The sequence below is a fragment of the Somniosus microcephalus genome, unplaced genomic scaffold, assembly GCF_052327205.1.
Source record: "Somniosus microcephalus isolate GS21.2 unplaced genomic scaffold, FLI_Smic_1.0 unresolved_chr6, whole genome shotgun sequence".
NCBI classification, from domain to species: Eukaryota; Metazoa; Chordata; class Chondrichthyes; order Squaliformes; family Somniosidae; genus Somniosus; species Somniosus microcephalus.
Genome location: NW_028225184.1, coordinates 10,262,046 through 10,287,662, shown reverse-complemented (window position 1 = coordinate 10,287,662; position 25,617 = coordinate 10,262,046). Strand labels below are relative to the sequence as shown.

The 25,617-nt window shown below is 54.9% G+C and overlaps 1 protein-coding gene across 1 annotated transcript; it reads left to right on the top strand.

The window, feature by feature from the left end:
* The first annotated feature begins 399 nt into the window (after positions 1-399).
* Positions 400-24,779, top strand: ndufs2 (NADH:ubiquinone oxidoreductase core subunit S2). Its single transcript, XM_085978165.1, has 11 exons — positions 400-522; positions 4,996-5,102; positions 6,301-6,491; positions 7,596-7,716; positions 8,972-9,084; positions 10,319-10,393; positions 12,505-12,582; positions 17,031-17,116; positions 17,221-17,340; positions 22,257-22,386; positions 24,495-24,779. The coding sequence occupies exons 1-11, from the start codon at positions 449-451 to the stop codon at positions 24,762-24,764; spliced, it is 1,365 nt and encodes a 454-aa protein (XP_085834291.1). The 5' UTR covers positions 400-448; the 3' UTR covers positions 24,765-24,779.
* Positions 24,780-25,617: the final 838 nt, after the last annotated feature.

Genomic DNA, 25,617 nt, shown 5'->3' with positions numbered 1-25,617 from the left:
ACTCCCGTTTCCTATTGGCTGGCGTTTTGTTGTTCACCCGCCCCAATTCCCTGCTCTGTGATTTGCGGGCTTGCCCTTCACGAAGATGGCGGCGCTGTCCCTTTCCCTGCTCTTTGATTGGCGCGTTTGCCCTTCACTAAGATGGCGGCGCTGTCCCATTCTCTGCTCTCTGATTGGCGGGTTAGACCTACACTAAGATGGCGGCGCCGCCTCAGTCCCTACTCTGTGATTGACGGGTTTCCCCTTGACCAAGATGGCGGCGCTGTCCCAATTCCTGATCTCTGATTGGCGGGTCCGCCCTCACAAAGATGGCGGCGTTTCTCTCATCCCCGTTCTCTGATTGGCGGAGTTTCCCTCATCCCCGTTCTCTGATTGGCGGAGAGCCGAGCAGGTGAGGGCGGAAGTAAGGTGCCAGTTTCCGGTCCAGCTCTACGCCGGCTGAAGGTCGATGGCGGCGCTGTTGCAGCTGGCGAGACGGGCGGGGAGCGGATCCCTGCGGCAGGCGGCGGCCCAGAGCCGGAGGTAAAGGCGGGGGGAAGGTCATAGGGCAGGGATAGGGGCGAGACAGGTCATGGGGCGTCATAGGGCAGGGATGGGGGCGAGACAGGTCATGGGGCGGTCATAGGGCAGGGATAGGGGCGAGACAGGTCATGGGGGGGGTCATAGGGCAGGGATGGGGGGCGAGACAGGTCATGGGGCGGTCATAGGGCAGGGATAGGGGCGAGACAGGTCATGGGGGGGGGTCATAGGGCAGGGATGGGGGCGAGACAGGTCATGGGGCGGTCATAGGGCAGGGATAGGGCGAGACAGGTCATGGGGGGGTCATAGGGCAGGGATGGGGGCGAGACAGGTCATGGGGCGGTCATAAGGGCAGGGATAGGGGCGAGACAGGTCATTGGGTGGGGACATAGGGCAGGGATGGGGGCGAGACAGGTCATGGGGCGGTCATAGGGCAGGGATAGGGGCGAGACAGGTCAATGGCGGGTCATGGGGGGTCATAGGGCAGGGATTGGGGCGAGACAAGTCATGGGGGGAGTCACAGGGAAAGGATAGGGGCGAGACAGGTCATGGGGGGGTCGCAGGGCAGGTATAGGGGTGAGACAGGTCATGGGAGGTCACAGGGCAGGGATAGGGGCGAGACAGGTCATGGGGGGGTCATAGGGCAGGGGTAGGGGTGAGACAGGTCATGGGGGGTCATAGGGCAGGGGTAGGGGCGAGACAGGTCATGGGAGGGTCATAGGGTAGGGATAGAGGCGAGACAGGTCATGGGGGGTCACACGGCAGGGATAGGGGCGAGACAGGTCATGGGGGGGGTCATAGGGCAGCGATAGAGGCGAGACAGGTCATGGGGGGGTCACAGGGCAGGGATGGGGCGAGACAGGTCATGGGGGGTCATAGGGCAGGGGTAGGGGCGAGACAGGTCATGGGAGGGTCATAGGGTAGGGATAGAGGCGAGACAGGTCATGGGGGGTCACACGGCAGGGATAGGGGGCGAGACAGGTCATGGGGGGTCACACGGTAGGGATAGGGGCGAGACAGGTCATGGGGGGTCACAGGGCAGGGATAGGGGCGAGACAGGTCATGGGGGTCACAGGGCAGGGATAGGGATGCCACAGGTCATGGGGAGGTCACAGGGCAGGGATGGGGCGAGACAGGTCATGGGGGGTCATAGGGCAGGGATAGGGGCGAGACAGATCATGGGGAGGTTACAGGGCAGGGATGGGGCGACACAGGTCATGGGGGGTCACAGGGCAGGGATAGGGGCGAGACAGATCATGGGGGGTCACAGGGCAGGGATAGGGGTTAGACAGGTCATGGGGGGTCGTAGGGCAGGGATAGGGGTGAGGACAGGTCATGGGGGGTCGTAGGGCAGGGATAGGGGCGAGAGAGGTCATGGGGGGGTCACAGGGCAGGGATAGGGACGAGAGGTCATGGGGGGTCACAGGGCAGGGATAGGGGCGAGACAGGTCATGGGGGGTCACAGGGCAGGGATAGGGGCAAGACAGGTCATGGGGGGGTCACGGCAGGGATAGGGGTGAGACAGATCATGGGAGGTTACAGGGCAGGGATGGGGCGAGACAGGTCACGGGGTCACATGGCAGGGATGGGGCGAGATAGGTCATGGGGGGGATCAGAGGGCAGGGATCGGGGCGAGACAGGTCATGGGGGATCACAGGGCAGGGAGTGGAGGGCACAGGGCAGGGAGTGGGGGGCACAGGTCATGGGGGTGTCACAGGGCAGGGAGTTGCGGGGAGACAACTTCTCCAGTCTCTCCATGCCTAATCCCCGGTACCATTCTGGTCAATCTCCTCTTAACCTTCTCTGCTCCAAGAAGAACAACCCCAGCTTCTCCAGTCTCTCCACATCACAAGTCCCTCATTCCTGGTACCATTCTGGTCAATCTCCCCTTAACCTTCTCTGCTCTAAGGAGAACAACCCCAGCTTCTCCAGTCTCTCCACGTAACTGAAGTCCCTCATCCCCGGTACCATTCTGGTCAATCTCCCCTTAACCTTCTCTGCTCTAAGGAGAACAACCCCAGCTTCTCCAGTCTCTCCACGTAACTGAAGTCCCCTCATCCCTGGTACCATTCTGGTCAATCTCCCCTTAACCTTCTCTGCTCTAAGGAGAACAACCCCAGCTTCTCCAGTCTCTCCACGTAACTGAAGTCCCTCATCCCTGGTACCATTCTGGTCAATCTCCCCTTAACCTTCTCTGCTCTAAGGAGAACAACCCCAGCTTCTCCAGTCTCTCCACGTAACTGAAGTCCTCATCCCCGGTACCATTCTGGTCAATCTCCTCTTAACCTTCTCTGCTCTAAGGAGAACAACCCCAGCTTCTCCAGTCTCTCCATGTAACTGAAGTCCCTCATCCCTGGTACCATTCTGGTCAATCTCCCCTTAACCTTCTCTGCTCTAAGGAGAACAACCCCAGCTTCTCCAGTCTCTCCATGTAACTGAAGTCCCTCATCCCTGGTACCATTCTGGTCAATCTCCGCTTAACCTTCTCTGCTCCAAGGAGAACAACCTCAGCTTCTCCAGTCTCTCCACATCACTGAAGTCTCTCATCCCCGGTACCATTCTGGTCAATCTCCCCTTAACCTTCTCTGCTCTAAGGAGAACAATCCCTGCTTCTCCAGTCTCTCCACGTCACTGAAGTCCCTCATCCCCTGGTACCATTCTGGTCAATCTCCCCTTAACCTTCACTGCTCTAAGGAGAACAACCCCAGCTTCTCCAGTCTCTCCACGTCACTGAAATCCCTCATCCCCTGGTACCATTCTGGTCAATCTCCCCTTAACCTTCTCTGCTCTGAGGAGAACAACCCCAGCTTCTCCAGTCTCTCCATGTAACTGAAGTCCCTCACCCCTGGTACCATTCTGGTCAATCTCCCCTTAACCTTCTCTGCTCCAAGGAGAACAACCCCAGCTTCTCCAGTCTCTCCATGTAGCTGAAGTCCCTCATCCCTGGTACCATTCTGGTCAATCTCCCCTTAACCTTCTCTGCTCTAAGGAGAACAACCCCAGCTTCTCCAGTCTCTCCACGTAACTGAAGTCCCTCATCCCTGGTACCATTCTGGTCAATCTCCCCTTAACCTTCTCTGCTCTAAGGAGAACAACCCCAGCTTCTCCAGTCTCTCCACGTAACTGAAGTCCCTCATCCCTGGTATCATTCTGGTCAATCTCCCCTTAACCTTCTCTGCTCTAAGGAGAACAACCCCAGCTTCTCCAGTCTCTCCACGTAACTGAAGTCCCTCATCCCTGGTACCATTCTGGTCAATCTCCCCTTAACCTTCTCTGCTCTAAGGAGAACAACCGCAGCTTCTCCAGTCTCTCCACGTAACTGAAGTTCATCATCCCCGGTACCATTCTGGTCAATCTCCCCTTAACCCTCTCCAAGGCCTTGACATCCTTCCTAAAGTGCGGTGCCCAGGATTGGACACAAGACTCCAGTTGGGATCTAACCAGTGTTTTATGAAGGTTCATCATATTTCCATTGTTTTTGTACTCGATGCCACTGTTTATAAAGCCCACGATCCGGTCTGCTTTATTAACAACCTTCTCCACTTGTTCTGCCGTCTTCAAAGACTTGTGTCCGTCCACCCTCAGGTCTCTCTGTTCCAGTTGCCCTATTTAGGATTGTACTACTTGGGTGAGGTCTGGGGGAGCGGGGTTCACCGGTTTGGGGAAGGGGGGGCGGGTGGGGAGTGTCACAGGTCCTGCTTGGGGTGGCAATGAGGAGTGGGTAGCTACGAGGAGAGAGAATCTTGGACGATGGGGGGTGGGGAATGAACGATTTGAATCTGCAGTATCGCCGAGAGATTAGATTCCTTCTGGTCGATCTGACGGAGGATGAGTTTCACTCTCTCACGCGCTGCCCCGCTCACGCTCTGCCCCCCTCTCTCTCGCGCGCTGCCCCTCCCTCTCGAGCTCCGCCCCTCTCTCTCGCGCTCCGCCCCTCTCTCTCGCGCCCCGCCCCTCCCTCTCGCGCCCCGCCCCTCCCTCTCGCGCCCCGCCCCTCCCTCTCGCGCCCCGCCCCTCCCTCTCGCGCCCCGCCCCTCCCTCTCGCGCCCCGCCCCTCCCTCTCGCGCCCCGCCCCTCCCTCTCGCGCCCCGCCCCTCCCTCTCGCGCCCCGCCCCTCCCTCTCGCGCCCCGCCCCTCCCTCTCGCGCCCCGCCCCTCCCTCTCGCGCCCCGCCCCTCCCTCTCGCGCCCCGCCCCTCCCTCTCGCGCCCCGCCCCTCCCTCTCGCGCCCCGCCCCTCCCCCTCGCGCCCCGCCCCTCCCCCTCGCGCCCCGCCCCTCCCCCTCGCGCCCCGCCCCTCCCCCTCGCGCCCCGCCCCTCCCCCTCGCGCCCCGCCCCTCCCCCTCGCGCCCCGCCCCTCCCCCTCGCGCCCCGCCCCTCCCCCTCGCGCCCCGCCCCTCCCTCTCGCGCCCCCTCCCCCTCTCTCACGCCCAGCCCCTCCCTCTCTCTCTCTCTCTCAAACTCTCCCCCTCTCGGTAGGGGGGCGAAGCAATGGCAACCGGACCCCGAATGGATGGAGCAGTACGCGGGAGCCGTCATGTACCCGACGGAGATCACCGCCAAGTGGAAACCGCCTCCCTGGAATGGTAAGTGAGGCCGGGGAATGGTGGGATGGTGGGGGGGCGGCCAGTGTGTGTCAGAAACCTTGACAATCAACGGCATTACCATCGCCGAAACCCCCACCATCAACATCCTGGGGGGGTCACCATTGACCAGAAACTTAACTGGACCAGCCACATAAATACTGTGGCTACAAGAGCAGGTCAGAGGCTGGGTATTCTGCGGCGAGTGTCTCACCTCCTGACTCCCCAAAGCCTTTCCACCATCTACAAGGCACAAGTCAGGAGTGTGATGGAATACTCTCCACTTGCCTGGATGAGCGCAGCTCCCAACAACTCTCAAGAAGCTCGACACCATCCAGGACAAAGCAGCCCGCTTGATCGGCACCCCATCTACCACCTTAAACATTCACTCCCTCCACCACCGGCGCACCGTGGCTGCAGTGTGGACCATTTACAAGATGCACTGCAGCAACTCGCCAAGGCTTCTTCGACAGCACCTCCCAAACCCGCGACCTCTTCCACCTAGAAGGACAAGGGGCAGCAGGAGCATGGGAACACCACCACCTCAAAGTTCCCCTCTAAGTCACACACCATCCTGACTTGGAAGTATATCGGCCGTTCCTTCATCGTCGCTGGGTCAAAATCCTGGAACTCCCTCCCTAACAGCACTGTGGGAACACCTTCACCACACGGACTGCAGCAGTTCAAGGAGGCGGCTCACCACCACCTTCTCAAGGGCAACTAGGGATGGACAGTAAATGCTGGCATTGCCAGTGACGCCCACATCCCATAAACGAATAAATAAAACAACGACCTGTAACCCCTCCAGCGACCAGGGGTCACTCCAGGTGTGAGAGGGCGTCCCAAATGAGGGAGAGCGATTGTGACTCGGGACGCGTCCTGTTTGGTGGGTGGTGTTTATAAGTTTCATCTTTAAAATTTCTGATTCCTACCTCCCTCCCCCTCCCCCTCCCCCTCTCTCTCCCCCCTCTCCCCTTCTCCTCCTTCCCCTCCCTCTCTCCCCCTCCCTCTCTCCCCCTCCCTCTCTCCCCCTCCCTCTCTCCCCCTCCCTCTCTCCTCCCCCTCCCTCTCTCCCCCTCCCTCTCTCCCCCTCCCTCTCTCCCCCTCCCTCTCTCCCCCTCCCTCTCTCCTCCCCCTCCCTCTCTCCTCTCCCTCCTCCCTCTCTCCTCCCTCCCCCTCTCTCTCCCCGTCTCGTTATCAGACAAGGACCCACCAGTAGAGCGGATGGTCTCGAACTACACCATCAATTTTGGGCCACAGCACCCAGCTGCCCATGGAGTGCTGCGGCTGGTCTTGGAGCTGAGCGGCGAATCGGTGAAGAAGTGCGACCCTCACATCGGGCTTCTGCACAGAGGCACGGAGAAACTCATCGAGTACAAGACCTACCTGCAGGTACCTCGCCGCGACCCCCCCCCCCCCCTGCCTCTGGGCCCCACCCGGGCAGCCCGGTTACACGCCGCACTTTTAACTCGCAACCTCCCTCCGCACGTGTCTCTGCGTCGCAGTCCCGCGCTCGCACGCGTGGCTGAATGCGCCGTCAAACCTCGAGCCTTGCAGGGTGCGAGTAGCCCTTTGCACTGAGGGAGCGCCGCGCTGGCGGAGGGGCAGTACTGAGGGAGCGCCGCGCTGTCGGAGGGGCAGTACTGAGGGAGCGCCGCACTGTCGGAGGGGCGGTACTGAGGGAGCGCCGCACTGTCGGAGGGGCAGTACTGAGGGAGCACCGCACTGTCGGAGGGGCAGTACTGAGGGAGCGCCGCACTGTCGGAGGGGCAGTACTGAGGGAGCGCCGCGCTGGCGGAGGGGCAGTACTGAGGGAGCGCCGCGCTGGCGGAGGGGCAGTACTGAGGGAGAGCCGCACTGTCGGAGGGGCAGTACTGAGGGAGCGCCACACTGTCGGAGGGGCAGTACTGAGGGAGCACCGCACTGTCGGAGGGGCAGTACTGAAGGAGCGCCGCACTGTCGGAGGGGCAGTACTGAGGGAGTGCCGCACTGTCGGAGGGTCAGTACTGAGGGAGTGCCGCACTGTCGGAGGGGCAGTACTGAGGGAGTGCCGCACTGTCGGAGGGGCAGTACTGAGGGAGCGCCGCACTGTCGGAGGGGCAGTACTGAGGGAGCGCCGCACTGTCGGAGGGGCAGTACTGAGGGAGCGCCGCGCTGTCGGAGGGGCAGTACTGAGGGAGTGCCGCACTGTCGGAGGGGCAGTACTGAGGGAGCGCCGCACTGTCGGAGGGGCAGTACTGAGGGAGCGCCGCGCTGGCGGAGGGGCAGTACTGAGGGAGCGCCGCGCTGGCGGAGGGGCGGTACTGAGGGAGCGACGCACTGTCTAAAACAGATGATCTGGTCATTATCACATTGCTGTTTGTGGGAGCTTGCTGTGTGCATATTGGCTGCCGCGTTTCCTACATTACAACAGTGACCACACTTCAATAAAGTGCTTTATTGGCTGTAAAGCACTGAGGTTGTTCCTCCTTTCACTCTCTCGTTCTCCTTCCCCAGGCCCTCCCGTACTTCGACCGCCTGGATTACGTATCCATGATGTGCAACGAGCAGTGCTACTCCCTGGCCGTGGAAAAGTTGCTGAACATCCGCCCCCCAATCCGTGCACAGTGGATTAGAGGTAAGGCTGGGTGTGGGGCGGAGCGGCGGTGGGGGGGGGGGTGTTTGCTGTGAAAGTCTCGACAATGTTGTTGGTTATTGTTATTTGCCACTGGACAGCTGCCCGCTCGCCAACGCGCCGCCCCGGCACCAGGGGCTATTCTCATGTGGGGGGCATCGCCGGGCCAGGTTTCCGTCTTCCGGCCTCCTCTCGAGGTGCGGCTGTTCAGCCGCGTGAGGTAGCCAGGTTCTCCGTCCACCCTCCACTCCCGGAAGAACATAAGAAATAGGAGCAGGAGTAGGCCAATCGGCCCCTCGAGCCTGCTCCGCCATTCAATAAGATCACGGCTGATCATAAGATCATGGCTGATCTGCTCCTAACCGCCAATCCACTATCACAGAACCATCTCCTGAATCTAACAGGATTAGACACACGAAATAGGAGCAGGATCAGGCTACACGGCCCCTGGGCCCGCTCCGCTACCCACAGGGCCATGACCGATCCGAACCTAGACTCACGTCCAAATTCCTGCCCGCTCCCCGTAACCCTTAATTCCCTTTACTTCTAGGAAACTGTCTATTTCTGTTTTAACTTTATGTAATGATGTAGCTTCGACAGCTTTTTGGGGCAGCATATTCCATGGACCTACCACCCTCTGAGTGAAGTAGTTCCTCCTCATCTCAGTTTTGAAAGAGCAGCCCTTTATTCTAAGACTATGCCTCTTAGTTCTAGTTTCACCCATCATCGGGAACATCCTCCCCGCATCCACCTGATCCAACCCCTTCACAATCTTATATGTTTCAATAAGATCGCCTCTCATTCTTCTGAACTCCAATGAGTAGAGTCCCAATCTACTCAACCTCTCCTCATATGTCCATCCCCTCATCCCCGGGATTAACCGAGTGAACCTTCTTTGTACCGAAGAGGCCATCTCCTCTGAGCGCAGGCGGTGGCGGCGAGATATTCGACTATGGCCGGCAGCACGCTAACTCCAACACCCCGTCCGCTGAGCGCAGACGGCGGAGGTGAGATATTTGACTGCGGCGGCAGCGCGCTGACCCCAACATCCCCGTCCGCTGAGCGCAGACGGTTTCGGTGAGATATTCGACTGCGGCGGCGGCACTCTAACCCTCTTCCTGCCAGAATGGCACTGACTCTCGCATCCGTTCCGCCCCTTTGACCATCTCTGTTTTGTTCCCCGCTCTCTCTCTCTCTCTCTCTCTCTCTCTCTCTCTCTCTCTCTCTCTCTCTCTCTCTCTCTCTCTCTCCCCGCTAGTCCTCTTCGGCGAGCTGACCCGGCTGATGAACCACATCATGGCCATCACCACACACGCCCTGGACATTGGCGCCATGACGCCATTCTTCTGGATGTTTGAGGAGCGCGAGAAGGTGAGGCTGGGGCGGGTGGGGGGAGGAGGGCTGACTAACTAACTAACTAGCTCATTAACTAACTACTTAACTCAGCATTTAACTGATGAACTATCCAAATAATGAATTGACTAATGGATTAACAAAACATAGAAGATAGGAGCAGGAGTAGGCCATTCGGCCCCTCGAGCCTGCTCCGCCATTCAATGCGATCATGGCTGATCATCCAAATTTAGTACCCTGTCCCTGCCTTCTCCCCATGTCCCTTGATCCCTTTAGCCTTAAGAAATATATCCAACTCCTTCTTGAATATATTTAATGAACTGGCCTCCACTGCCTTCTGTGGTAGAGAATTCCACAGGTTCACCACTCTCTGGGTGAAGAAATTCCTCCTCATCTCTGTCCTAAATGGCCTACCCCTTATCCTTAGACTGTGACCCCTGGTTCTGGACTCCCCGGCCATCAGGAACATCCTTCCTGTGTCTAGTCCTGTTAGAATTTTATAAGTTTCAATGAGATCCCCTCTCATTCTTCTAAACTCCAGTGAGTATAAGCCCAATCGACCCAATCTCTCCTCGTACGTCATTCCTGCCATCCCAGGTATCAGCCTGGTGAATCTTCACTGCACTCCCTCCATGGCAAGAACATCCTTCCTCAGATAAGGCGACCAAAACTGCACACAATACTCAAGGTGTGGTCTCACCAAGGCCCTGTACAACTGCAGCAAGACATCCTTGTTCCTGTACTCGAATCCTCTCGCTACGAAGGCCAACATACCATTTGCCGCCTTAACCGCCTGCTGCACCTGCATGCTTACCTTCAGCGACTGGTGCACAAGGACACCCAGGTCTCGTTGCACTTCCCCTCTCCCAATCTGTTACCATTCAAATAATAATCTGCCTTCCTGATTTTGCCACCAAAGTGGATAACCTCGCATTTATCCACATTATACTGCATCTGCCCAATCACCCAACCTGTCCAAATCATCCTGGCGTTTCTCAGCATCCTCCTCACAGCACACACGCCCACCCAGCTTTGTGTCGTCTGCAAACTTGGAGATATTACTTCTAGTTCCCTCGTCCAGATCATTAATATGTATTGTGAATAGCTGGGGTCCGCATGAACATGCTCAACAATGAACGGATTAGTTATCTGTCTTGCTCATTCTCTAAGGAACCAGCGAGTCAGTTCAGTAACGATCTAACGAGTTAACGAGTGGATTAACCTCTCTCTCTCTCTCTCTCTCTTTCTCTAGATGTTTGAGTTTTACGAGCGGGTATCTGGAGCGCGGATGCACGCAGCCTACGTACGGCCCGGAGGAGTTCACCAGGTCAGGAGTCCGCGGGAGGGGGTCAGGGGTCGAGTGTCCCGTCCCTGACTTCAACTCCATACTCGCGTTTCCCTCCCCTGTCCCGCGCCCCATAAATGCGAGGTTATCCACTTGGGTAGGAAGAATAAAAAAGCAAATTATTATTTCAATGGGGGAGAGATTACAAAATGCTGAGGTGCGGAGGGACCTGGGGGTCCTTGTACATGAATCACAAAAAGTTAGCATGCAGGAACAGCAAGTCATTAGGAAGGCAAATGGAGTGTTGGCCTTTATAGAAACATATACGTAGAAGATAGGAGCAGGAGTAGGCCATTCGGCCCCTCGAGCCTGCTCCGCCATTCCATGAGATCATGGCTGATCATCCAAATTCAGTACCCTGTCCCTGCTTTCTCCCCATACCCCTTGATCCCTTTAGCCTTAAGAAATATATCCAACTCTTTTTTGAATATATTTAATGAACTGGCCTCCACCGCCCTCGAGAATTCCACAGGTTCACCACTCTCTGGGTGAAGAAATTCCTCCTCATTTCAGTCCTAAATGGCTTACCCCTTATCCTTAGACTATGAGGACTCCCCGGCCATCATAAACATCCTTCCTGCATCTAGTCTGTCCAGGCCTGACAGAATTTTACAGGTTTCGATGAGATCCCCTCTCAATCTTCTAAACTCCAGCGAGTACAAGCCCAATCGACACAATCTCTCCTCGTACGTCATTCCTGCCATCCCAGGTATCAGCCTGGTGAATCTTCGCTGCACTCCTTCCATGGCAAGAACGTCCTTCCTCAGGTAAGGCGACCAAAACTGCACACAATACTCAAGGTGCGGTCTCACCAAGGCCCTGTACAACTGTAGCAAGACATCCTTGTTCCTGTACTCGAACCCTCTCGCTACAAAGGCCAACACACCATTTGCCTTCTTAACCACCTGCTGCACCTGCATGCTTACCTTCAGCGACTGGTGCACAAGAACACCCAGGTCTCGTTACACTTCCCCTTCTCCCAATCTATTGCCATTCAGATAATAATCTGCCTTCCTGCAAAGGGAATAGAGTCTAAAAGTAGGGAAGTCCTGCTACAACTGTACGGGGTGTTGGCGAGACCACACCTGGAGTACTGCGTACAGTTTTGGCCTCCTTATTTAAGGAGGGATATACTTGCATTCGAGGCCGTTCAGAGAAGGCTCACGAGGTCGATTCCGGAGATGAAGGGGGTTGTCATATGAGGAAAGGTTGAGCAGGTTCACAATCACAGAATCACAGAAACCTCACAGTGCAGATAGAGGCCATTTCGGCCCATCGAGCCTGCACCGACACATATCCCACCCGATCCCCGTAACCCCTACACCAACACATATCCCACCCGATCCCCGTAACCCCTACACCAACACATATCCCACCCGATCCCCGTAACCCCACGTATTTAATCCCCCCTAACACTAAGGGTCAATTTTATCATAGCCAATCAACCTAACCCGCACATCTTTGGACTGTGGGAGGAAACCGGAGCACCCGGAGGAAACCCACGCAAACAACGGGGAGAATGTGCAAACTCCACACAGACAGTCGCCCGAGGCCGGATTCGAACCCGGGTCCCTGGCGCTGTGAGGCAACAGTGCTAACCACTATGCCACCGTGCCATACTCCGGGCCGATACTCATTGGAGTTTAGAAGAATGAGAGGGGATCTTATTGAAACTTAGAAGATACTGAGGGGGCTCGACAAGGTAGATGCAGAGAGGATGTTTCCCCTCGAGGGGGAATCTAGAACTCAGGGGTATAGCTTCAGAATAAAGGGGCACCCATTTAAATCGGAAATGAGGAATTTCTTCTCTGAGGGTCATTGTCTATCTCCACCTTAAATATATTCAGAGTTCAAGGTGGAGATGGACAGATTTTTGAACGATAAAGGAGTCGAGGGTTATGGGGAGCGGGACGGGGAGTGGAGTTGAGGCCAAGATCGGATCAGCACCGATCTTATTGAATGGCGGAAGCAGGCTCGAGGGGCCGAATGACCTACTCCTGCTCCTCCGTCTTATGTTCTTAATGTCCCTCGCACGTCTGTGGATTGCTGGCTCCCATTCTGACTCCTCTCTCTCTCTCTCTCTCCCTTTCCAGGACATGCCCTTGGGGCTGATGGACGACATCTATGAGTTTATCAAGAATTTCTCCATCCGCATCGATGAGGTGGAGGAGGTAAAGTAGAGCGTCTATTTACTTTTGGCGGATGATTTGTCCGTGTTTGACAGCATTGAGCTGCTGTCAAACACTGACGGACACTGTACAAAGGTGAGCCCTTGCACCCAGGCTCTCCAATGACTCTCTCCTTAGGCTAAAACAGATGGCCGCTGCAGGTGAGGGTACAGAAGCGATCTGTCACTTCTCCCAATGAGGTCAGGCCACACAAACACTTCAAAGCTTGTCGCCTACAGAAAAATCTAAACACATTAAAAATGACTTTCCCAACATCTCCTTACCTCTGATCCTCACCAGTGTCCCATTGGATCCTTCACACCACTTCTGCAGCTGTCATCTATACACCGACATTGCAACAGACCCACAGCACGCCTCACTTAGCCTCACACCCTGTGTGTCTCTCTCTCTCCGACACGGGGTCAGTGTGATGTCTGTCTCGCTCGCTCTGTCTCGCTCGCTCTGTCTCGCTCGCTCTGTCGCCCCTCGAGCCTGCTCCACCATTCAATAAGACCATGGCTGATCTTCTACCTCATCTCCACTTTCCTGCACTCTCCCCATATCCCTTGATTCACTTCATATCCAAAAATCTCTGCCTTGAATATACTCAATAACTGAGCCTCCACAGCCCTCTGGGGTAGAGAATTTCAAAGATTCACCGCCCTCTGAGTGAAGAAATTTCTCCTCCTCTCAGTCCTAAATGGCCGACCCTTTATTCTGAGACTGTGACCCCTGGTTCTCGACTCCCCAGCCAGGGGAAACATCCTCCCTGCATCTACCCTGTCAATCCCCCTCGGAATCATGGTGTCATAGAGTTACACAGCACAGAAAGAGGCCCTTCGGCCCGTCGTGTCCGCGCCGGCCATCAAGCCCCGTCTATTCTAATCCCATTTTCCAGCACTTGGTCCCTAGCCTTGTACGCTATGGCGTTTCAAGTGCTCATCTAAATGCGTCTTGAATGTTGTGAGGGTTCCTGCCTCTACCACCCTTTCAGGCAGTGAGTTCCAGATTCCAACCACCCTCTGGGTGAAAGAGTTTTTCCTCAAATTCCCTCTAAACCTCCTGCCCCTTACCCTGAAACTATGCCCCCTGGTTATTGACCCCTCTACGAAGGGGAAAAGTTCCTTTTCTATCTACCCTATCTATGCCCCTCATAATTTTGTACACCTCAATCAGGTCCCCCCTCAGCCTTCTCTGCTCCAAGGAAAACAACCCCAGCCTGTCCAGTCTCTCTTCATAGCTGAGGCGCTCCAGCCCAGGTAACATCCTGGTGAATCTCCTCTGCACCCTCTCCAATGCAATCACATCCTTCCTATAGTGTGGCGACCAGAACTGCACACAGTATTCCAGCTGTGGCCTAACTAGCGTTTTGTACAGCTCCATCATAACCTCCCTGCTCTTATATTCTATGCCTCGGCTAATGAAGGCAAGTATCCCATATGCCTTTTTAACCACCTTATCTACCTGTCCTTCTGCCTTCAGGGATCTATGTACATGCACACCAAGGTCCCTCTGATCCTCTGTCCTTCCTAGGGTCCTACCATTCATTGTGTATTCCCTTGCCTTGTTAGTCCTCCCTAAACGCATCACCTCACACTTTTAAGGGTTAAACTGCATTTGCCACTGTTCTGCCCATCTGACCAACCCGTCTATATCGTCCTGTAGCCTGAGGCTTCCCTCCTCGCTATTTACCACTCCACCAATTTTCGTGTCCTCTGCGAACTTACTGATCATGCCTCCTACATTCATATCTAAATCATTAACGTACACTACAAACAGCAAGGGACCCAGCACCGATCCCTGAGGTACCCCACTGGACACAGGCTTCCAGTCACAAAAACAACCTTCGACCATCACCCTCTGCCTCCTGCCACTAAGCCAATTTTGGATCCAACGTGCCAAATTGCCCTGGATCCCATGGGCTCTTACCTTCTTGACCAGTCTCCCATGCGCGACTTTGTCAAAAGCCTTACTGAAGTCCATGTATACCACATCCACAGCACTTCCACAGGTTCACCACTCTCTGGGTGAAGAAATTCCTCCTCATCTCAGTCCTAAATGGCTTACCCCTTATCCTTAGACTATGACCCCTGGTTCTGGACTCCCCCGCCATCGGGAACATCCTTCCTGCACCTAGTCTGTCTAGTCCTGTTAGAATTTTATAAGTTTCAATGAGATCGCCTCTCATCCTTCTAAACTCTAGCGATTATAAGCCCAATCGACCCAGTCTCTCCTCATACGTCATTCCTGCCATCCCAGGTATCAGCCTGGTGAATCTTCGCTGAACTCCTTCCATGGCAAGAACGTCCTTCCTCAGATAAGGCGACCAAAACTGCACGCAATACTCAAGGTGTGGTCTTAACAAGGCCCTGTACAACTGCAGCAAGACATCCTTGCTCCTTTACTCGAATCCTCTCGCTATGAAGGCCAACATATCATTTGCCTTCTTAACCGCCTGCTGCACCTGCACGCTTACCTTCAGCGACTGGTGCACAAGGACACCCAGGTCTCATTGCACTTCCCCTTTTCCCAATCTATTGCCGTTCAGATAATCTGTCCTCCTGTTTTTGCCACCAAAGTGGATTTATCCACATTATACTGCATCTGCCATGCATCTGCCCAATCACCCAACCTGTCCAAATCATCCTGGAGTTTCTCTGCATCCTCCTCACAGCACACACGCCCACCCAGCTTTGTGTCGTCTGCAAACTTGGAGATATTATCTAGTTCCCTCGTCTAGATCATTAATATATATTGTGAATAGCTGGGGTCCTAGCACCGATCCCTGCGGTACCCCACTAGTCACTGCCTGCCACTTGGAAAAAGACCCGTTTATTCCAACTCTTTGCTTCCTGTCTGCCAACCAGTTCTCTATCCAAGTCAGTACCTTACCCCCAATCCCATGTGCTTTAACTTTGCACGCCAATCTCTTATGCGGGACCTTATCGAAAGCCTTCTGAAAGTCCAAATACACCACATCTACTGGTTCTCCCTTATCTATTCTACCAGATACATCCTCAAAAAATTCCAGTAGATTAGTCAAGCACGATTTACCTTTTGTAAATCCATGTTGACTTTGTCCGATCCTGTCACTGTTTTCCAAGTGCTCTGCTATTACATCTTTTATAATGGACTCTAGCATTTTCCCCACTACCGATGTCCGGCTATAATTCCCTGCTTTTTCTCTACCACCTTTTTTAAACAGTGGGGTAACATTAGCTACCCTCAAATCCATTGGGTACTGTTCCAGAATCTATCGAATTTTGGAAGATGACCAGCAATGCATCTACTATTTCTAGGGCCACTTCCTTAAGTACCCTAGGATGTAGCTTATCAGGCCCTGGGGATTTATCGGCCTTCAATCCCGTCAATTTTCCTACTGGATCCAATGGGCTCTTACCTTATCTGAGGACAGATATCCTTATCTGAGGAAGGATGTTCTTGCCATGGAGGGAGTGCAGCGAAGATTCACCAGGCTGATACCTGGGATGGCAGGAATGACGTATGAGGAGAGATTGTGTCGATTGGGCTTATACTCACTGGAGTTTAGAAGATTGAGAGGGGATCTCATTGAAACCTATAAAATTCTAACAGGACTGGACAGACTAGATGCAGGAAGGATGTTCCCGATGGTCGGGGAGTCCAGAACCAGGGGGTCACAGTCTAAGGATAAGGGGTAAGCACGGTGGCATAGTGGTTAGCACTGTTGCCTCACCGCGCCAGGGACCCGGGTTCGAATCCGGCCTCGGGTGACTGTCTGTGTGGAGTTTGCACATTCTCCCCGTGTTTGCGTGGGTTTTCTCCGGGCGCTCCGGTTTCCTCCCACAGTCCAAAGATGTGCGGGTTAGGTTGATTGGCTATGATAAATTGACCCTTAGTGTTAGGGGGATTAAATACGTGGGGTTACGGGGATAGGGTGGGATATGTGTTGGTGTAGGGGTTACGGGGATCGGGTGGGATATGTGTCGGTGCAGGCTCGATGGGCCGAAATGGCCTCTATCTGCACTGTGGGGTTTCTGTGATTCTGAGATGAGGAGGAATTTCTTCACCCAGAGAGTGGTGAACCTGTGGAATTCTCTAACACAGAAGGCAGTGGAGGCCAATTCATTAAATATATTCAAGAAGGAGTTAGATATATTTCTTAAGGCTAAAGGGATCAAGGGATATGGGGAGAAGGCAGGGACTCGGGACTGAATTTGGACGATCAGCCATGATCTCATTGAATGGCGGAGCAGGCTCGAGGGGCCGAATGGCCTACTCCTGCTCCTATCTTCTATGTTTCTTGACCAGTCTCCCATGCGGGACTTTGTCAAAAGCCTCACTGAAGTCCATGCAGACTGCATCAACTGCGCTACCCTCGTCCACACACATAGTCACCCCCATGGAAAAGTGCTGTACATAGAACCAATGATGGATCGTGACTCTCTCTCTCTCGCGGTCTCGCTCCACAGATGTTTACCAACAACAGGATCTGGAAGAAGCGAACAGTTGATATTGGAATCATCAGCGCGGAAGAGGCGCTGAACTACGGATTCAGGTAAAGGGGGGGCGATTCCCCGGGGTGCGAGGGAATGGGGGGGTGGGGGAGACACAGTCCAGTCCAGTCCAAGCTCACCACTTCCCTCGCCTCTCTCCCGCCAGCGGCGTGATGCTCCGTGGATCGGGAATCCGCTGGGACCTGCGGAAGTCCCAGCCCTACGACGTGTACGACCAGGTGGATTTTGATGTCCCCATCGGAAGCAACGGAGATTGTTACGACAGGTCAGGAGCTTGTTAGTTTGTACTCTTGAGTGTCGCTGCCCTGGGAGTGTTTGACGGGACAGTGTAGAGGGAGCTTTACTCTGTATCTAACCCGTGCTGTACCTGCCCTGGGAGTGTTTGATGGGACAGTGTAGAGGGAGCTTTACTCTGTATCTAACCCTGTGCTGTACCTGTCCTGGGAGTGTTTGATGGGACAGTGTAGAGGGAGCTTTACTCTGTATCTAACCCCGTGCTATACCTGTCCTGGGAGTGTTTGATGGGACAGTGTAGAGGGAGCTTTACTCTGTATCTAACCCATTCTGTACCTGCCCTGGGGGTGTTTGATGGGACAGTGCAGAGGGAGCTTTACTCTGTATCTAACTCCGTGCTGTACCTGCCCTGGGAGTGTTTGATGGGACAGTGTAGAGGGAGCTTTACTCTGTATCTAACACCATACTGTACCTGCCCTGGGAGTGTTTGATGGGACAGTGTAGAGGGAGCTTTACTCTGTATCTAACTCCGTGCTGTACCTGCCCCGGGAGTGTTTGATGGGACAGTGTAGAGGGAGCTTTACTCTGTATCTAACCCCGTGCTGTACCTGCCCTGGGAGTGTTTGATGGGACAGTGTAGAGGGAGCTTTACTCTGTATCTAACCCATGGTGTAGCTGCCCTGGGAGTGTTTGATGGGACAGTGTAGAGGGAGCTTTACTCTGTATCTAACCCGTGCTGTACCTGCCCTGGGAGTGTTTGATGGGACAGTGTAGAGGGAGCTTTACTCTGTATCTAACCCCGTGCTGTACCTGCCCTGGGAGTGTTTGATGGGACAGTGTAGAGGGAGCTTTACTCTGTATCTAACCCGTGCTGTACCTGCCCTGGGAGTGTTTGATGGGACAGTGTAGAGGGAGCTTTACTCTCTATCTAACCCCGTGCTGTACCTGCCCTGGGAATGTTTGATGGGACAGTGTAGAGGGAGCTTTACTCTGTATCTAACCCCGTGCTGTACCTGCCCTGGGGGTGTTTGATGGGACAGTGTAGAGGGAGCTTTACTCTGTATCTAACCCCGTGCTGTACCTGCCCTGGGAGCGTTTGATGGGACAGTGTAGAGGGAGCTTTACTCTGTATCTAACCCGTGCTGTACCTGCCCTGGGAGTGTTTGATGGGACAGTGTAGAGGGAGCTTTACTATGTATCTAACCCGTGCTGTACCTGCCCTGGGAGTGTTTGATGGGACAGTGTAGAGGGAACTTTACTCTGTATCTAACCCCATGCTGTACCTGCCCTGGGGTGTTTGATGGGACAGTGTAGAGGGAGCTTTACTCTGTATCTAACCCCGTGCTGTACCTGCCCTGGGAGCGTTTGATGGGACAGTGTAGAGGGAGCTTTACTCTCTATCTAACCCGTGCTGTACCTGCCCTGGGAGCGTTTGATGGGACAGTGTAGAGGGAGCTTTACTCTGTATCTAACCCCGTGCTGTACCTGCCCTGGGAGTGTTTGATGGGGACAGTGTAGAGGGAGCTTTACTCTGTATCTAACCCCGTGCTGTACCTGCCCTGGGAGTGTTTGACGGGACAGTGTAGAGGGAGCTTTACTCTGTATCTAACCCATTCTGTACCTGCCCTGGGGGTGTTTGATGGGACAGTGCAGAGGGAGCTTTACTCTGTATCTAACCCCGTGCTGTACCTGCCCTGGGAGTGTTTGATGGGACAGTGTAGAGGGAGCTTTACTCTGTATCTAACCCGTGCTGTACCTGCCCTGGGAGTGCTTGATGGGACAGTGTAGAGGGAGCTTTACTCTGTATCTAACCCCGTGCTGTACCTGCCCTGGGAGTGTTTGATGGGGACAGTGTAGAGGGAGCTTTACTCTGTATCTAACCCCGTGCTGTACCTGCCCTGGGAGTGTTTGACGGGACAGTGTAGAGGGAGCTTTACTCTGTATCTAACCCGTGCTGTACCTGCCCCGGGAGTGTTTGATGGGACAGTGTAGAGGGAGCTTTACTGTGTATCTAACCCGTGCTGTACCTGCCCTGGGAGTGTTTGATGGGACAGTGTAGAGGGAGCTTTACTCTGTATCTAACCCATGCTGTACCTGCCCTGGGAGTGTTTGATGGGACAGTGTAGAGGGAGCTTTACTCTGTATCTAACCCGTGCTGTACCTGCCCTGGGAGTGTTTGATGGGACAGTGTAGAGGGAGCTTTACTCTGTATCTAACCCGTGCTATACCTGCCCTGGGAGTGTTTGATGGGACAGTGTAGAGGGAGCTTTACTCTGTATCTAACCCCGTGCTGTACCTGCCCCGGGAGTGTTTGATGGGGACAGTGTAGAGGGAGCTTTACTCTGTATCTAACCCATGCTGTACCTGCCCTGGGAGTGTTTGATGGGACAATGTAGAGGGAGCTTTACTCTGTATCTAACCCCGTGCTGTACCTGCCCTGGGAGTGTTTGATGGGACAGTGTAGAGGAAGCTTTACTCTGTATCTAACCCCGTGCTGTACCTGCCCTGGGAGTGTTTGATGGACAGTGTAGAGGGAGCTTTACTCTGTATCTAACCCATGCTGTACCTGCCCCTGGGAGTGTTTGATGGGACAGTGTAGAGGGAGCTTTACTCTGTATCTAACCTGTGCTGTACCTGCCCTGGGAGTGTTTGATGGGACAGTGTAGAGGGAGCTTTACTCTGTATCTAACCCCGTGCTGTACCTGCCCTGGGAGTGTTTGATGGGACAGTGTAGAGGGAGCTTTACTATGTATCTAACCCGTGCTGTACCTGCCCTGGGAGTGTTTGATGGGGACAGTGTAGAGGGAGCTTTACTCTGTATCTAACCCCGTGCTGTACCTGCCCTGGGAGTGTTTGATGGGACAGTGTAGAGGGAGCTTTACTATGTATCTAACCCGTGCTGTACCTGCCCTGGGAGTGTTTGATGGGACAGTGTAGAGGGAGCTTTACTCTGTATCTAACCCCGTGCTGTACCTGCCCTGGGAGTGTTTGATGGGACAGTGTAGAGGGAGCTTTACTCTGTATCTAACCTGTGCTGTACCTGCCCTGGGAGTGTTTGATGGGACAGTGTAGAGGGAGCTTTACTCTGTATCTAACCCCGTGCTGTACCTGCCCTGGGAGTGTTTGATGGGACAGTGTAGAGGGAGCTTTACTATGTATCTAACCCGTGCTGTACCTGCCCTGGGAGTGTTTGATGGGACAGTGTAGAGGGAGCTTTACTCTGTATCTAGCCCCGTGCTGTACCTGCCCTGGGAGTGTTTGATGGGACAGTGTAGAGGGAGCTTTACTGTGTATCTAACCGGTGCTGTACCTGCCCTGGGAGTGTTTGATGGGACAGTGTAGAGGGAGCTTTACTCTGGATCTAACCCCGTGCTGTACCTGCCCTGGGAGTGTTTGATGGGACAGTGTAGAGGGAGCTTTACTCTGTATCTAACCCGTGCTGTACCTGCCCTGGGAGTGTTTGATGGGACAGTGTAGAGGGAGCTTTACTCTCTATCTAACCCCGTGCTGTACCTGCCCTGGGAGTGTTTGATGGGACAGTGTAGAGGGAGCTTTACTCTGTATCTAACCCGTGCTGTACCTGCCCTGGGAGTGTTTGATGGGACAGTGTAGAGGGAGCTTTACTCTGTATCTAACCCCGTGCTGTACCTGCCCTGGGGGTGTTTGATGGGACAGTGTAGAGGGAGCTTTACTCTGTATCTAACCCCGTGCTGTACCTGCCCTGGGAGCGTTTGATGGGACAGTGTAGAGGGAGCTTTACTCTGTATCTAACCCGTGCTGTACCTGCCCTGGGAGCGTTTGATGGGACAGTGTAGAGGGAGCTTTACTCTGTATCTAACCCCGTGCTGTACCTGCCCTGTGAGTGTTTGATGGGACAGTGTAGAGGGAGCTTTACTCTGTATCTAACCCGTGCTGTACCTGCCCTGGGAGTGTTTGATGGGACAGTGTAGAGGGAGCTTTACTCTGTATCTAACCCCGTGCTGTACCTGCCCTGGGAGTGTTTGATGGGGACAGTGTAGAGGGAGCTTTACTCTGTATCTAACCCCGTGCTGTACCTGCCCTGGGAGTGTTTGACGGGACAGTGTAGAGGGAGCTTTACTCTGTATCTAACCCCGTGCTGTACCTGCCCCGGGAGTGTTTGATGGGACAGTGTAGAGGGAGCTTTACTGTGTATCTAACCCGTGCTGTACCTGCCCTGGGAGTGTTTGATGGGACAGTGTAGAGGGAGCTTTACTCTGTATCTAACCCGTGCTGTTCCTGCCCTGGGAGTGTTTGATGGGACAGTGTAGAGGGAGCTTTACTCTGTATCTAACCCCGTGCTGTACCTGCCCTGGGAGTGTTTGATGGGACAGTGTAGAGGGAGCTTTACTCTGTATCTAACCCGTGCTATACCTGCCCTGGGAGTGTTTGATGGGACAGTGTAGAGGGAGCTTTACTCTGTATCTAACCCCGTGCTGTACCTGCCCCGGGAGTGTTTGATGGGGACAGTGTAGAGGGAGCTTTACTCTGTATCTAACCCATGCTGTACCTGCCCTGGGAGTGTTTGATGGGACAATGTAGAGGGAGCTTTACTCTGTATCTAACCCCGTGCTGTACCTGCCCTGGGAGTGTTTGATGGGACAGTGTAGAGGAAGCTTTACTCTGTATCTAACCCCGTGCTGTACCTGCCCTGGGAGTGTTTGATGGGACAGTGTAGAGGGAGCTTTACTCTGTATCTAACCCATGCTGTACCTGCCCTGGGAGTGTTTGATGGGACAGTGTAGAGGGAGCTTTACTCTGTATCTAACCTGTGCTGTACCTGCCCTGGGAGTGTTTGATGGGACAGTGTAGAGGGAGCTTTACTCTGTATCTAACCCCGTGCTGTACATGCCCTGGGAGTGTTTGATGGGACAGTGCAGGGGGAGCTTTACTCTGTATCTAACCTGTGCTCCGTGTGCTGCCCGTCAGGTACCTGTGTCGAGTGGAGGAGATGAGACAAAGTCTGCGAATTATCCTCCAGTGTATGAACAAGATGCCCGAAGGGGAAATCAAGGTCGATGACGCTAAGATTTCACCTCCTAAACGAGAGGAAATGAAGGTACTCTTTCCCTCTCTCTCTCTGTCTCTCTCTCGCTCTCTTGTGTGTCTATTTCTGTCTCTCTCTCCCTTTCTGTCTCTGTGTCTCTCTCTCTGCAGAGTTAGGTGATCCCAGCGACTGCCGAAACCCGGAGTATATCGGCGAGCGCTGTCTTGCCGAACCTCGATCTCTGGCCTCCTCCTCGGGGCGCAATCAAAATAAGATGGATGCCTCTTCAGCGAGCCTCGCCTCTCCGCTTGCGCCGGACCGCGGCGGCGCCGTGAGGGTAGAGTTCAGGGTTCGCGAGGCCCCCACGCTGCCGAGGTGCTCGCACGCGGCGCGACAGTAACACTTCAGAGCTTGTAATGTCCTCGCGCGCTGGGACTGTAACATTTCAGAGCTTGTAATGTCGCCACGCTGCTCCAGCCATCCCACGCCGTGAAGCGAGGCGGGAGGGGGGAGCATTGTAAGTCGCGTTTCCCCACGCTCGCCACCTTGTGCCCCTCTCTTTTCCCCCCCCCCCCCCCTGCACCCATTCCTAATTTTAAAGACCTCTATTATGTCATCTCAAAGTCTTCTCATTTCCAAAGAAGATTGCCCCAACTTGTTCAATCTTTCTCGATAGCTGTAATCTCTCAGGTCTAGTACCATCCTTGTAAATCTTTTTTTGCCCTTTTTCCAGTGCTTCTATGTCCCTTTTGTAGTATGGAGACTAGAACTGTGCACAGTACTCCAAGTGTGGTCTAACCAAGGTATATGGAGACCAGAACAGTGCACAGTGCTCCAAGTGCGGTCTAACCAAGGTATATGGAGACCAGAACTGTGCGCAGTGCTCCAAGTGTGGTCTAACCAAGGTATATGGAGATGAGATCTGTGCACAATGCTCCAAGTGTGGTCTAACCAAGGTATATGGAGACCAGAACTGTGCACAGTGCTCCAAGTGCGGTCTAACCAAGGTTCGATATAATGTTACTGCTTTTGAATTCTATTCCCCTAGAAATCAATCCCAGTGCCTTGTTAGCATTTTTAATTATTCCTCCCTCCCTCCCTCCCTCCCTCTCTCTCTCTCTCTCTCTCTTCCCCCCCCCCTCGCCCTCTCTCTCGCCCTCTCTCTCTCCCCCCTCTCCCTCTCTCCCCCCTCTCCCTCTCTCCCCCCTCTCCCTCTCTCCCCCCTCTCCCCTCTCTCCCCTCTCTCCCCCTCTCCCCCCTCTCCCTCTCTCCTCTCCTCTCTCCCTCTCTCCCTCTCTCCCCCCTCTCCCTCTCTCCCCCCTCTCCCTCTCTCCCCCCCTCCCTCTCTCCCCCTCTCCCTCTCTCCCCCCTCTCCCTCTCTCCCCCCTCTCCCTCTCTCCCCCCTCTCCCTCTCTCCCCCCTCTCCCTCTCTCCCCCCTCTCCCTCTCTCCCCCCTCTCCCTCTCTCCCCCCTCTCCCTCTCTCCCCCCTCTCCCTCTCTCCCCCCTCTCCCTCTCTCCCCCCTCTCCCTCTCTCCCCCCTCTCCCTCTCTCCCCCCTCTCCCTCTCTCCCCCCTCTCCCTCTCTCCCCCCTCTCCCTCTCTCCCCCCTCTCCCTCTCTCCCCCCTCTCCCTCTCTCCCCCCTCTCCCTCTCTCCCCCCTCTCCCTCTCTCCCCCCTCTCCCTCTCTCCCCCTCTCCCTCTCTCCCCCCTCTCCCTCTCTCCCCCCTCTCCCTCTCTCCCCCCTCTCCCTCTCCTCTCTCCCCCCTCTCCCTCTCCCTCTCTCCCCCCTCTCCCTCTCTCCCCCCTCTCCCTCTCTCCCCCCTCTCCCTCTCTCCCCCCTCTCCCTCTCTCCCCCCTCTCCCTCTCTCCCCCCTCTCCCTCTCTCCCCCCTCTCCCTCTCTCCCCCCTCTCCCTCTCTCTCTCTCTCTTCCCCCCCCTCTCTCTCTCTCTCTCTCTCTCTCTCTCTCTCTCTCTCTCTCTCTCCCTCCCTCCCTCCCTCCCTCCCTCCCTCCCTCCCTCTCTCCCTCTCTCCCCTCTCTCCCCTCTCCCCCCTCCCCCCTCCCCCCTCCCTCTCTCTCTCTCTCTCTCTCTCTCTCTCTCTTCCCCCCCCTCTCCCCCTCTCTCTCTCTCTCCCCCCTCCCTCTCTCTCTCTCTCCCCCCTCTCTCCCTCTCGTTCACAGACCTCGATGGAATCTCTCATCCACCATTTCAAGCTGTACACGGAAGGGTTTCAGGTGCCCCCGGGTGCCACGTACACTGCCATCGAGGCCCCCAAGGTAAGCGCGACAGGAGGGGTGGACGGAGGCCGTCTGCGTGACACCGAGACCGGAGGGGTGGGAAAGATGGCGGGAGGGAAGGAGAGGGAATTTAGCGGAGATGGAGGGAGGGAACATTCAAGGGAGAGGGAGGGAGAGAGAATTCAGGAAGGGAAGGAGGAAGAGAATTCATAGAAACATAGAAGATAGGAGCAGGAGTAGGCCATTCGGCCCCTCGAGCCTGCTCCGCCATTCAATGAGATCATGGCTGATCATCCAAATTCAGTACCCTGTCCCTGCCTTCTCCCCATATCCCTTGATCCCTTTAGCCTTAAGAAATATATCTAACTCCTTCTTGAATATATTTAATGAATTGGCCTCCACCGCCCTCTGTGGTAGAGAATTCCACAGGTTCACCACTCTCTGGGTGAAGAAATTCCTCCTCATCTCAGTCCTAAATGACTTACCCCTTATCCTTAGACTGTGAGCCCTGGTTCTGGACTCCCCGACCATCGGGAACATCCTTCCTGCATCTAGTCTGTCCAGTCCTGTTAGAATTTTATAGGTTTCGATGAGATCCCCTCTCAACCTTCTAAACTCCAGCGAGTACAAGCCCAATCGACACAATCTCTCCTCGTACGTCATTCCTGCCATCCCAGGTATCAGTCTGGTGAATCTTCGCTGCACTCCCTCCATGGCAAGAACGTCCTTCCTCAGGTAAGGCGACCAAAACTGCACACAATACTCAAGGTGTGGTCTCACCAAGGCCCTGTACAACTGCAGCAAGACATCCTCGCTCCTGTACTCGAATCCTCTCGCTACGAAGGCCAACATACCATTTGCCTTCTTAACCGCCTGCTGCACCTGCATGCTTACCGTCAGCGACTGGTGCACAAGGACACCCAGGTCTCGTTGCACTTCCCCTTCTCCCAATCTATTGCCGTTCAGATAATAATCTGCCTTCCTGTTTTTGCCACCAAAGTGGATAACCTCACATTTATCCACATTATAGTGCATTTGCCATGTTTCTGCCCAGTCACCCAACCTG